The sequence below is a fragment of the Phymastichus coffea genome, unplaced genomic scaffold, assembly GCF_024137745.1.
Source record: "Phymastichus coffea isolate CEN01 unplaced genomic scaffold, Cenicafe_Pcof_1.1 PCOF00024, whole genome shotgun sequence".
NCBI lineage: Eukaryota > Metazoa > Arthropoda > Insecta > Hymenoptera > Eulophidae > Phymastichus > Phymastichus coffea.
The window spans coordinates 2,336,416-2,349,449 of record NW_026706835.1 but is presented as its reverse complement, the minus strand read 5'-3'; the positions used below and the strand labels follow the sequence as shown (position 1 = coordinate 2,349,449).

The following is a 13,034-nucleotide window of genomic DNA, read 5'->3' as shown; positions in this document are numbered from 1 at the left end:
TCTTCCTTACTTACAATAACCATCATTTCCGTGACATTATTGACTGTAATGCACATGCTTATATATTTTTCTAGATGTCTATTCTGTGTCTATTCTCATTCTAAATATGGGTACTCAGAGAATATGTGCTCTAGGCTGTACCTTCTGCGACCACAGAGTACGCACTATGGAGATCTAATCGCTCTCCACAATCTCGCTCCTCCCTAGCATCAATCATCTCATCAATATTCATTCCACCCTAGCTAACCATACCCTATTTTCGTTCCAGCATCTCTTGTATATCCTCTTACGCTGGCAAGTTAGCAAATCTAAGGGGGTTACGGCTGCGACCACCAGTAAAACATCTTTAGAAACAGTACAGTATGCATTTGTTTCCTGTCAGACTATCTGAGGACTTATTCCCTCCACCGCAGCGAAAAAAGGAACTTAGAGTTCAATTTATAGCATCGCAGCTTACAAGATTCAAGAATTGAGGATATTAAGCACAAGAGTCTGGGGCTATAGCGTCGCAGGTTACAGGGCTCGAGCGTTATGGAAATTAGGGTATAAAGGTCTACGGTTATAGCGTCCCAGGTTACAGGGTTCGAGGGTTAAGGAAATAGAGATTTAATGGTCTAGAGCTATGGTATCGTAGTTTACAGTGCTTGGGGGTTATAAAAGTTAGGTATAAAGGTGTAATGTTATAGCCTTGTATATGCTATTGTGCGTATCCGGAAAAATAGCAGTATCGAGACTGCTAAAATACTTGATTCGAATCATCGATATTTCGATGAAAAGAAAGAGTAAGAGTATACCTTTTAGATGGTTTGCCCCGTTTTCAAAAAAAAAAATTTCCGCGTCGTTATGTGACCTCAAATATACAAAAAAAAACTGCCTCTATGCCCTTTTAGGTTAGGATATTTAAAAAACCTGACGTGATGGACAAATTATGACTCCAGATTGGAATTCTATGCAAAACATTACTTTGGAAATGACTTTCCGTTGGCCAACAACAAAACTATACAGATCTATGTAATTGATAAAAGTGATTGTTTCTAACGTACCACACGTTACATTTATATTTATAACAGTATATTTGTAGCATAGAATTCGGAACATGACTGAAAATAATTTTCTTAATTTAGAGCATGTTATAAAAACATTATCAAATTTTTTTGATAAGGTCTCTACATCTTCGCTAATTTTTGGACCAAATATACCATTTACTTGTAGTAAACAACTAAAGACTTTTGTCAAAAGCTTACCTGCACCACTAGTTGTATTTTGAACTGTAACTTTATAACTTTGTTGTAATCTCCAAGATATGCTACTACGCTTTTAATACCCACAATTTCTATAGTTTGTGATATTACAGATTACCTATTATTTATACTTAGTTCGTACTCTCGTAGTATCTCCCGTCATTGACTAAAAATTCGTTTGAAATTGACTAAGGTAAATGGGCAAATCCACGGAATTCTTAACTTTAAATATCAAGAAAATTTGGAAAGAAATTTAATCGTACACTCTTGTTATTTTGCACATATGTTTATTTACCATCGAGGAGTAATATTCCACGTTTGTGCAACATTTTTACCGAAGGCCGTCAAGGTCAGAAGGTCAAATATAAGTAATTCGAACAAAAATTAAATTTTATTAAATTAAATCATTCTTTATAATCTCTCATTGATAAATAACGTACATAAACTCAGTGACAATAATAAATAACGCAAATAAGTACAACTATACATAACAATAAAAATAATTATACATAACAAGAAGAATCGCAAACAAAATTATTTAAAAAATATAATATGTCGCGTAAATAAAAAATTCATTTGCTTGTAATTTGAATTGCAAGTATTCAATTTATACTACTTTTCTGCACATCCAATTTTTGTGTATCCAATTTTGGAATGTATAACTTTGATTTTATCGTCGTTTTATTAATATATATCCATTTTATTTGATAGCAACGATATAATAACAGAGGTTCTTGCGGCCCTCATATTTTATGATCATAATTAATGGATTAATGGAATCACAGGAAACGATATTATGGAATTTTTTATGGTTGCACGAATTTTCTTATCTACTTAAAACTCATCTTGTCACGCGTATATCATGCGCACATATTCGTGTCACGGCTAGATCTCTTTGTTTTGGTATCAGAAATAACTAGTACGTTTAAATAGTTGGTTATATTGAGGGCCGCGATCACAAAAGAACAAAATATTAATAAAACATCGATTTCACATAAAGTTATTTCACGTCATTGGCATGGTGTAGGATTGTTATGGGGATTCGCACATCGACATGACTCATGCCACGATTTCCCATTATGGTCAGTTATCTATCTAAAGTTTAATAAATATGATCCTTGAAGGGCCGCGAGTAGAGCATGCGAAAGATTGAAAAAAATTTAGGTTATTTCATTGAAAAATTTCCAGTTTTCAAGGTTTTAACGGCCTATTTTTTTTAAATAAAAAAGACTTGGGCACTCAATTTTTTGTATAAATGTTAGTAATAGAATGCTCTATCGAAATGGCATAGAAGTATTTGCTTACAATTTCACATAGCTACAATAATTGCAGTGTTATGGCTATTTCACAAAAGTTAAAAGTTCCGTGGATTTGCCCAAATATAGATATACGAGGTGTGTTCAAAAAGTAAGGTGACTTTGTATTTTTAAGAAAAAATATTTATTTATTTATCAATATTTATGTTGTCCCCTTCAAAGTGATCCCCCTCAGATACAATACACTTATGCCAACGGTTTTTCCAATCCTCAAAGCACTTCTCATAAGCACTTTTCGGTATAGCCTTGAGCTCTTCCAGCGATGCAGTCTTTATCTCTTCAATCATTGCAAATCTCCGTCCTTTCATAGGTCTCTTTAGTTTTTGGAACAAGAAAAAGTTACATGGGGCCAAATCCGGTAAATATGGTGACTGAGGCATGATTGTGGTGTTGTTTTTGGCCAAAAAATCTCTCACAAGCAAAGATGAGTGAGCAGGGGCAATATCCATGCAATATGCAAAAGCCATGAATTGTTTTTCCACAATTCTGGGCGTGTTCTTTGTATTGCTTCTCGCAAACGGCGCATAACTTCAAGATAATACTGTTTATTGACCGTACGTCTATATGGTAAGAACTCCTGATGCATCACGCCATGGTAATCGAAGAAAACAGTGAGCAAAACTTTGACATTTGATCGAACTTGGCGTGCTTTTTTCGGTCTTGGCTCATCTGGGCTCTTCCATTGGGACGATTGGACTTTGGTTTCGATATCATAACTATATACCCATGATTCGTCACCAGTTATGACCCTTTTGAGTAAATCTGGGTCGTCGTTGACGTCATTCAACAGTTTTTGAGCGATGCTCATGCGACGGTTCTTTTGGTCAAAATTTAGCAATTTCAGAACAAACTTCGCTGACACACGTCTCATGCCCAAAACGTTAGAAAAAATTTCATGGCACGAGCCAAGCAATATACCAACATCCTCAGCAACTTCTCTGATAGTGATTCGACGATTTTTCAGAACAATTTTCTTCACTGCTTGAACGTTTTTATCAGTTGTTGACGTGCTTGGGCGTCCAGAGCGAGGCTCGTCATTGGCATCTTCCCGGCCATCTTGGAAGAGTTTGTACCACTTGTAAACATTTTTTTTACTCAGAACAGTTTCACTGTATGCCACCGTCAACATTTCAAGTGTTTCGGAGCACTTTATATTATTTTTTACACAAAATTTGATGCAAATCCTTTGATCCATATTTTTCGATAGCAAGAAATCGCCGAGCACGCAAAACACTTATAACCTTTACGCCTCTCACAACCAAACAAAAAATGCTATACACTTGAAACTTGGTAAGATGTTTGGGAAGAGTATACCAACATAATAAAACAAATAAATCGATAATCGAAAGTACGTTGCCCGTGAAATTTGAAAAGTCATCATACTTTTTGAACACACCTCGTATATCAATAAAAATAAATTCTGAAAATTACCCATAATCTTTTATTGTAATATACAGGGTATCCAAAAACTAACGAAATACCCCAAAAATTAGCCTAATAAACTATTATTTTGAAAAGGTCAAGGTTAATCTATGAGTAAATTTGCACGAGGAATCGATTGGTGACCTTGAATTTGACCTTGAGCGTATCCTTCCTTAATATTTCAAGATCAACTTTGTTTTTTTAAATAGAAAATTCTATTTTGTATAACGGCAATCGAAAGAGGGGGAAATTTTACATTCTAAAATGTGTTTAGGTTATGGGGAATAGGGTTATAGGGCCATTGGATTATAGGGTCATAAAGTCATTGGGTCATAGTGATTCAAGCCTCTAGTTTTGAGAACAGCAATCGAGAGAGCGAGAAATTTTACATTTTAAATTTTACTCAGGTCATTAGGTTATTGGGTCGTAGGGTCGTAGGATTATAGGGTCATGGGAATCCAAGTCACTAGATTTGAGAACGGCAATCGAGAGAGCGGAAAATTTCACGTGTAATATTGTACTGATGTTTTGGGTCAACGAAGACTTTCAAAATTAGGTAATAGTTTTTAGATTTAATCTAAGTATCGGTTGGGTACACGTGACGTTCAAGATCATTAGTTTTACATTAAGCGTTACCTAGGAACAACGATATGAACGTAGTGCAATCTGTTCTCTTTGGGGTGCTTAATTTACGTGAGTCTCCTTGCTTCTCACGTTCGAGGTGCTTCATTTACGTGAGCTCTTTTGCCTCTTATTTTCCGGATGCTAGATTTACGTGGATCCCCTCTCTTTCGTATTCGATGACCAGCATTAATCAGTACGGTATTTTATTTCTAATGCTCTAATTGTTCCCCATTGATCTTTTGACAATAGACTAAGCTATGATAAATCGCAGCAATAGCATTTTAAATCACTTCAGTGGGAATGAGGGCTGATTCATCCACAATCCATTATCGTAATTCATCTAAATCTCAGGGTTTGTTTTGAATATCTAAACCTTTAGATAATTGCAATAAAAGTAATTTAGAGGCGTCAAGTCAGGTGATCTGGTCGACCACTCACTCATTAGTGCCCCTTCGTCCTATCCACCGATCATAGAATACCTCATCTATGTAAGCACAAAAGTCTCTTGCATAGTGAGCTGATGCACCGCCCTGCTAAAACTATATCTCTTCGAAATTGTCTCCAGCTATTTCTCTAATTGTAGGAATTATTTGGTTTGGAAGCAAAACTTCATACTTTTGAGCATTCAAGTTACCATCAATAAAAATAGTCCGATGGTTCTGTTGTTAAGGATTCCTGCCAAAATATTTAATTTCTGCGGATACTGTGATTTATCTTCTCGCATCCAGTGAGGATTTTCATCTGACCAATATCTGGAATTATGCCTATTCAATGTTCCATCAAGTTCGAAAGTTGCTGCATCCGAAAAGGCTATATTGGATGGAAAGATAGAATCATTATCTATGCGTACCATTATATTTTCACAAAATTCAATGCGACGATCAAAATCGTTTTCATTCAATTTCTGAACAAGTTTTACTATGTAAGGATAGAATTTTGCTTTTTTGAGTAGGTTGCATATAGAATATTTACTAATTCCATGCTCTTGAGAGCCTTTGCTGGTGGAATTATGTGCATCTTCAGTAAATGATAATGAAACATCTAGTGATTTCTGCTCATTTGTTGCTGACCTTGATCTGCCTGATCAAGGTAAATCTCTGACATGTCTGAAATTAGTACATTTATGAACAGTATTTTGAACAGTCGATAATGCGATGGGAGTTCTTCCGAACCTGAATGTGACATTAAAAGCTGTCCTTACTTCCCTAAGAGATCTTTGTACTTGACCTCAACATAAGAAGTGTTATTCTTTCTCTTTCAGTGAGGCATTCCATTTTGGCTTTAACGTCTAATCAGTACTTTATTTCTGCTCTACAATGACGACGAAGCTTAAAACGCAGATGAAATTTGGAAAAACTGGTAATCGTAGTCTACTAGTAGATTTGAAAGACTACTTCATTTTTACTTGAAAACTAGTACACTTACAATTAATAAAAATGTTTGTAGGGTAAAAGAAATTGGAATTCGTTACTTTTTTTAGTAACAAGTGACAATGACGAAGTTTCAAGTAGTAACTATGTAGTTGCAATTTTTATCTATTTATATATTATTTTATCAATTTTTTGATTCTTACTTTCTAATTTATTTTTAGAATAAAATATTTTTCTTTTTATTTATGGATCACGTGAATTTTTCGAATAACGTTCTAGACTTTTGAAATGAACATTTTTAATTTAATGCTTTCTTATAAAATTACTTAAAAATGGAATTTTGTATTTCAAAATTGATTTTTGAGTTATCACTCTATGAGCTAAATATTAAATAAATGGTATCTTTAAATGAGGTATCTGAGAGTATATGGCAATCGATAATGATATTTTAAAGTTAGATTACCAGAAACTTACACAAATTCGGCATCTTTATCGTGAGGTGTAAGGAGCTTGAGGCAAATTAAGCACCCTAAAAGGAACAGATTTTACTACATCCACATCGTTATTCCTGGGTAATACTAAATGTAAAAATAATGACCGTAAAGGTCACGTGTACCTAGCTTATATTTGGATCAAACCTCAAAACCATCAGCTAATCTTAAAGGTCTTCGTAAACCTAAAATCTCAGTAATATATTAAACATAAAATTTCCTGCTCTCTCGATTACTGTTCTCAAAACTAGGGACTTAGATCCCCATAACCCAAAGACCCTTTGACCCTATGACTCAATAACCCAATAACCTGAGTACAATTTTAAATGTAAAATTTCTCGTTCTCTCGATTGCCGTTCTTAAAACTAGGCTTGGATCCCCATTACTCATTGACCCTATGATCTCTAACCTAAATACATTTTTGAATGTAAAATTTAAAAAAACAAAGTTGACCTTGAAATATTGAAGGACATGTTCAATGTCAAATTCCAGGTCACCAATCGATTTATCGTGAACAGTTAACCATAAAATGAACTTAACCTTTTCAAAATAATAGTTTACTAGGCTAAGTTTTGGGGGTTTTCGTTACTTTTTAGACACATTGTATAATACTTTTGAATGGTATTGAGGAAAGATAGCTTCAACCCTAGTTTCTTATGGTGCGAAATGGCAGATCATGAGCAGAGCGTAAGTCTATCTTGGAAATAGGATACAATTCAGCCCAAGTTTCTCATAGCGTGGGATGTTCTATAAGTCAAGCGTAAATTATAATAGGAGAGGAAATACATGCATAGCTAATCACAACAGAGAACCAACTCAGGTAGAAGCCAAGTTTATTCGATCTAAAGCACTCCCTTTCGTTTTTACTTATTTACAACAAAAATATTAACGCTCAAGAAATAAAATAGTGTGAAAAATAAATAATGCAGTATAGGTAATTTACGTATAAGTCGCAAATATCGAAAAAATTATAGTTAAAAGTTATTAACCTATTGACTGCGGCTGGCTCTCGGACAAATCCATCTATATGAGCAACACGTTTTTGATTTGTCAGTCGTTGCGAGTAATGGACACTGACAGTAACCAAGATAGTATCCGGAAATTTGATACCATTCTAAGGGTTTAAAAAATAATGGCAGAAATTAAAAATTAAAAATTAAAAAATAGATAAAAAACAGATTTCAAAAAATTAGCATTTTTTACGTTAGAATAGTGTATTTTGAAATTTTGGTAGGACCAATTGGATAGTTACTCACACTCCTGGAGAAAAGGTTGAAAAAGCATCCGTCCCGGACTTTATAAGTTAATAATAATAAATTATTATCATCAATTTTATGCTCATTTTCAACATTACTTTCATATAACATTTATTATTATTATTATTATTATTATTATTATTTATTATGCAACGGTAGTCGATTCAATTAATCGAACCGTTCGCGATTCTGATTTTCGCGCGTTAGTTCTAAGTATTGAGAGAGAGGGGGGGCGCGCGATCTTTTGAATTAGCAGTTACATCTCAGCTGTTACGTGTATAGTACCGCCAAAATAGTTTAGCACAGTGTTCCAACGATTTGCCAATAAAAAAGTTTACTTGGATTTTGGATACGTGTGCAAGGGTGAGCGAGGAAGCAGCAACAGTAGTAGCATCACGGAATCAGCAGCAAAAGCGACAGCAATTATATAGCAGATTTGCAATCGAGGCAGCACAGCTGATTCGGATCTGAGGAGCACCTTTAATTTGCTGCAACAATTACGGCTGATCACCGTAATTGCACCGCAGGGTAGGTGCACCTCCCTTAATTATCGCGTGACAAAATACATTTGGTATTTTGTCCAACAGTATTAGCGTTAATTTTTTGTATTCGCGTCGAGCGTTAGATCGCGCCAATTTTCGTATCTTCTCTCTCTCTCTCTTTCTCACCGAAAGTTATTTAATTGTAAATCCTATTCGCGTGCGTCAGTCTTTCGGCCCGACAAAGACTGTAGAGATTTTTATTAATAAAATCTATTAAACTTATTCACCGAATTCGTCATATAATTTTTCCTAGTAGTTTAAACAATTGGAAAAAGCTTAGGTTTTAATCCTATTATAGCTAGGGGATTAAGTGGATTAGGAGTAAAGTCACTTACACTTAAAACTCATCGTTTGTCACAAGGCACGTGACTTAAGGTGAGTTCAACTCCGCTTGATCGAAGACAACTAAGTTAAATCAGCTGACGTTAAGGTGAATACACGTATTAACATACGTGTTAACGGAGCGGCGGTTTGCTCTGCATCGTGGGAGTTTGCTTTTAAATAAATTTCTCATTTTTGCAGCTATCCTCCCCCCGTTACAATTATTATTATTATTTATTATTATTTATTATTATTACTGATCAATGAATTTTTCTGATATATTTAGTTTTTTTGTTTATTTTGTTTAACGTCGCTCTATTTATGCTCCATCAGTGCTAATCAGCGACGGAGGCTTGCAATGTGTTTGAGAACAAAGCACATAAAACTTTTTTCAGTGGTGCTTGTATCAATCAGCAGGGACTGGGAATCGAACCCGGGGCTACCGGGTGCGAGTCCGTTGCCCTACTGACCGAGCTATTGCAGTCCTCATATATATAGTTATTTAGATATTTATAGCAGGTGATTTCCTTGTTCTTTTACATCTAATATTAAATATACCCTGCTTTCATACAAAAAAATCAGTATTGAATAATTAATATTACAGTTATCTTATGTTCAATTTAACTGTATTATAACTTTTTTAGTTAATATTAAAAGCTCTACATTGTGGACCTCAAGATAAAATGACGATGGAGTTGGCTAATTTTTGGATTCTGGAAAAACAGTTGGTTTACAAACTTTTTAATCCATTAATTCAACGATTTCACAAATGTAATCCGCCATATACGAATTTTTATACATCACCAAGGGATTATCCAGGAATGTACTACAAGAGAGTAATTTTAGAATTGAAAGGTAAGCATTTTTTTATTGTGTATAACTAAATTTGCGAGAATGAAAACTTATATCAAAATTGTTAAAATACTTCGATCTAAAACACGGTATATTTAATATTGGCAAGATATTTTCTATGTCAAAAACATGCAAACACTTGAAGCATTGTATGAAATAAAAATATTTCTGCTATTTATAATACAACAAATTTCCTTTCTTACTATATTAAACGATATATTTATACATTACATAAAAATTTTTAATTTATGAAACTGTATTCTGTTTACTACGTCACTAGTCTCATATTTTAAAAAATGCAAAGAATTTTGAAGATGAGGCAATAACATACAATTCGTAGTGTCGGATGTTTTCTCAGTCTTTTTTATGTACTCATCTCTTTAGAAGTCATTGAAAATAACGTTAATTCAACTGCTTACTATTTAAAAACTATTTTGAAAAATATTTAAAACAATGCTTCTATATACTGGTATATAATATGGTTTCCTTCAGTATGAATTTGGATGAATTATCGTCTATTTTTTTGTCATGAGATTAAAACGATTATTATTAATCTCATCATATAAAAAAAATAATACAACTTTTTATGTATGAAATTTTTAGGTGTCACAGACGTTCCGACATTTAATCTGTAATATTTTGCAATTGATGTATGTATAATTTTTACTATGATTCATTATATATTATGATGGGTGACAACTCGGGCGAGGCGAGTTTGTCCCGTACGAAGGCCTTTTTAACAGCCGAGCGGCCTTAGACTCGGGCGGTAGTCAGACTTTCGGGCACCCCGGCACGTTCGCGCGTCAATAATGAAATCCCTATTAATTGTAATCCGACACTCGATATCGGATTTGTAAAATAATTAATCGAACGTTTATAACAATTTTCGCTTGTTTATAAAAAAAGAAAAATGTAATAGTTTTTCTTTAATGTAATGGGGAAGCATATGGATACTCTTGTAGGCGTTTATATTTATAATATTTATTCTAGTCAGTTTCACAACATAAATAATAAGTCAAGCAAGATAGAGATATATATATATAAATTCTCAGACGCGTAATTTTCACCTCGCGATGTCTATTATTTTTTGGTTACATAAAAAGTGTTACTCACTTCGTATTAATATTGTAAATATAAATTGGTCCGAAATATTGTTTGCTTCGTTATGTGGGCAATCACTCCTTTTTTGAATCTGGTCAGATTAACTGGTCCAATATATTTTTTTATCCAATAATGTGGCAACACACGATAAAATGATAATTCCTTTGATTCTCGTTTACACAAAATTATTGAAATTAATGTACTCGACACTTCTGATACTTAATTATAACTCGAACTCTTATATTCTCAAACTCTTATCTTAAATTATAGATTTAACTACAGTAGGAAAAATGCAGGCTTCTTAGTTGAGCGCTCACTGCTAACTGACTAATCTCTGGTCGTTGTTTTCGCCGGTTCATTATATATCCCTTGTCCCTCGCATTCCGTCTCTCTCTCTCTCTCTCGCACATATGCTTTAGACGTTTACGCTTCTCGTATCGGCTCGTCTTACCTAGCTAAGCACGCTGACTGCAGCATGCTGTCGCAGCATGTTGCCGCAGCGTGAATCAGCCTCTGCCGCTCATTCCCACCGAGTCGCGCACACGAATACTGCTAACTATACTATGTCCGAACGGAAATCTCGAGAGCGAAATATTATTCGACAAAATACAATTATAACACAATGAAACGTCACGTAACATATTATCTGAATTGTTATGAAGGATTCACAAAACAATTCGTGTCATGATCGTAACAATTGATTTTTTATATACGTAATAAGTCTTATTTCACATAACTTTTTCGATAATAATTTGAAAAATAGATATTTTGCTAATATTCACGATTTCTGAAAAGAATACAAAATTTTTCAATATGGGCTATATTTGTTATCAAATGAATATAATAAAATTTATATAAAATTAGGTTTAAAAACACAAAAAAAAAATTTTTTTCTTTAGACCTTCTGGAGCTATGTAATAATCAGGGAGTAAGAGAGAAGGAGACCCCACTCATACAGCGGGCCAACAGAAATCTGGGACGTTTCCACCGGCAAAGATCGCCAGGCTCGCTCATCGGAATAGCTGACACTAACTAGCGTCAGACCCCTCTAGCGAGCGCCATTCGTACTGCGTAGCAGGTTGATTTTATCTACCGTTCCCTGTCAACTGACATGCAACAACGTATATGAAATTATGCTTCAAAACTTTGCTTAATTATGATGACGATATGATTTGAGTTGACATAAATGATAAGTTAGCTATCAAGAGACTCAAACGCCAAATACTATAACCATAAACTTAAACATAAGCCCCTCCCGGCAACTTAAATATAACTTTTGACATTTATACAGTGATATAAACACGTCAGCCGAGAGGCTAAGGTTTCTGCTTTGAATTGTTAGGATTGCCGGTTCGAATCCTAGAGATGAATTTTTTCTTTCGTCATTATGGAGAATATTGGAATCATATAAATACGTAAAACTAAATTGAAAATGCAAACATATAATTATTGATTCTGTATTTGAATGATAAAGCACATACAAATGAAATTTTTTGAAGATAATATTTAAAAAAAAATTAGCATAGACTTTCGCCATTTTTTCCTGTACCTATTGAAAATATAAAATGATAGAAAACGTCCATGAACATTTAAAGAGTTTACTGGGGCATTTTTATCAACAATTTGATATATTTATCCTTAACTGAAATGCGTGCCACAAAAACTAAGCTTTAGCGTTTTTAACACGAATGCTGAAAAAAATAATAACACTATGGTATTATACAAAAAATGAAAAATATTGCCGGTTAGAAACATATAACACATTCTTCAAAATATAAGTTCATTGCGCTTGAAATTCAAATAAGTAAAACTAACGCATCAACAGACTGTGCTGTGAGTCCGTTTAATCGATATAAAAAATCACTTTATTTTCTATATTTTTCAAGAGCTACTGAAAATTATTTTCAATAATGCGATCTTTATTTGAGATCTACTTTTTTGTAATACGATATCATGATATTTTTCGTATATGTATAGATAAACGAATGTTGCAGTGATGTTGTATAAGAAAAATATATTTAAAACAATGGAAATATTATATGAACATGTGTGTGTGTAAAGAGGAACATCTGATAGCTTGTATGAGCGAAAAACTTTCGCCTATTTGAAATGGTAAAAATTATCATCTAAAATAATGTCGAATGAAAGGGTTGAAAAAGATATTAATGCTAATTTGTCAAATATTCTTTATCATTTTCTACCACTATATACACCTCAAATAACAATCGAAAAAACGTCCGAAGACGCAGTGAAATTTATTTTTAGCTATTGTAGGCTTAAAAAATTATACTATATCATATTACTGTCATTCATTTCAAGTCATTGAGTTTCCATTAAATTATTGTATTTATACAATTTTTTTTTGTTTGATAGGTATACGACAAACAAGCAAGTCAGAATTAAAATCAAGTCACTAAAAAAACTTAGACTATGCACTAAATTTTAATTAATTGTATATCTACAAACAAATAACAGCGGTGTACGAACTCACGTTGCCG

General features: G+C 33.6%; 1 protein-coding gene across 1 annotated transcript in view; it reads left to right on the top strand.

Moving 5' to 3' along the window:
* LOC131675497 (large ribosomal subunit protein bL17m) overlaps positions 1-13,034 on the top strand; it is a 143,806-nt gene that overhangs the window by 79,515 nt on the left and 51,257 nt on the right. Inside the window, exon 2 of the mRNA XM_058954497.1 lies at positions 9,228-9,438. Coding sequence (XP_058810480.1) covers positions 9,228-9,438 — 211 coding nt within the window. The remainder of the gene's footprint in view (positions 1-9,227; positions 9,439-13,034) is intronic.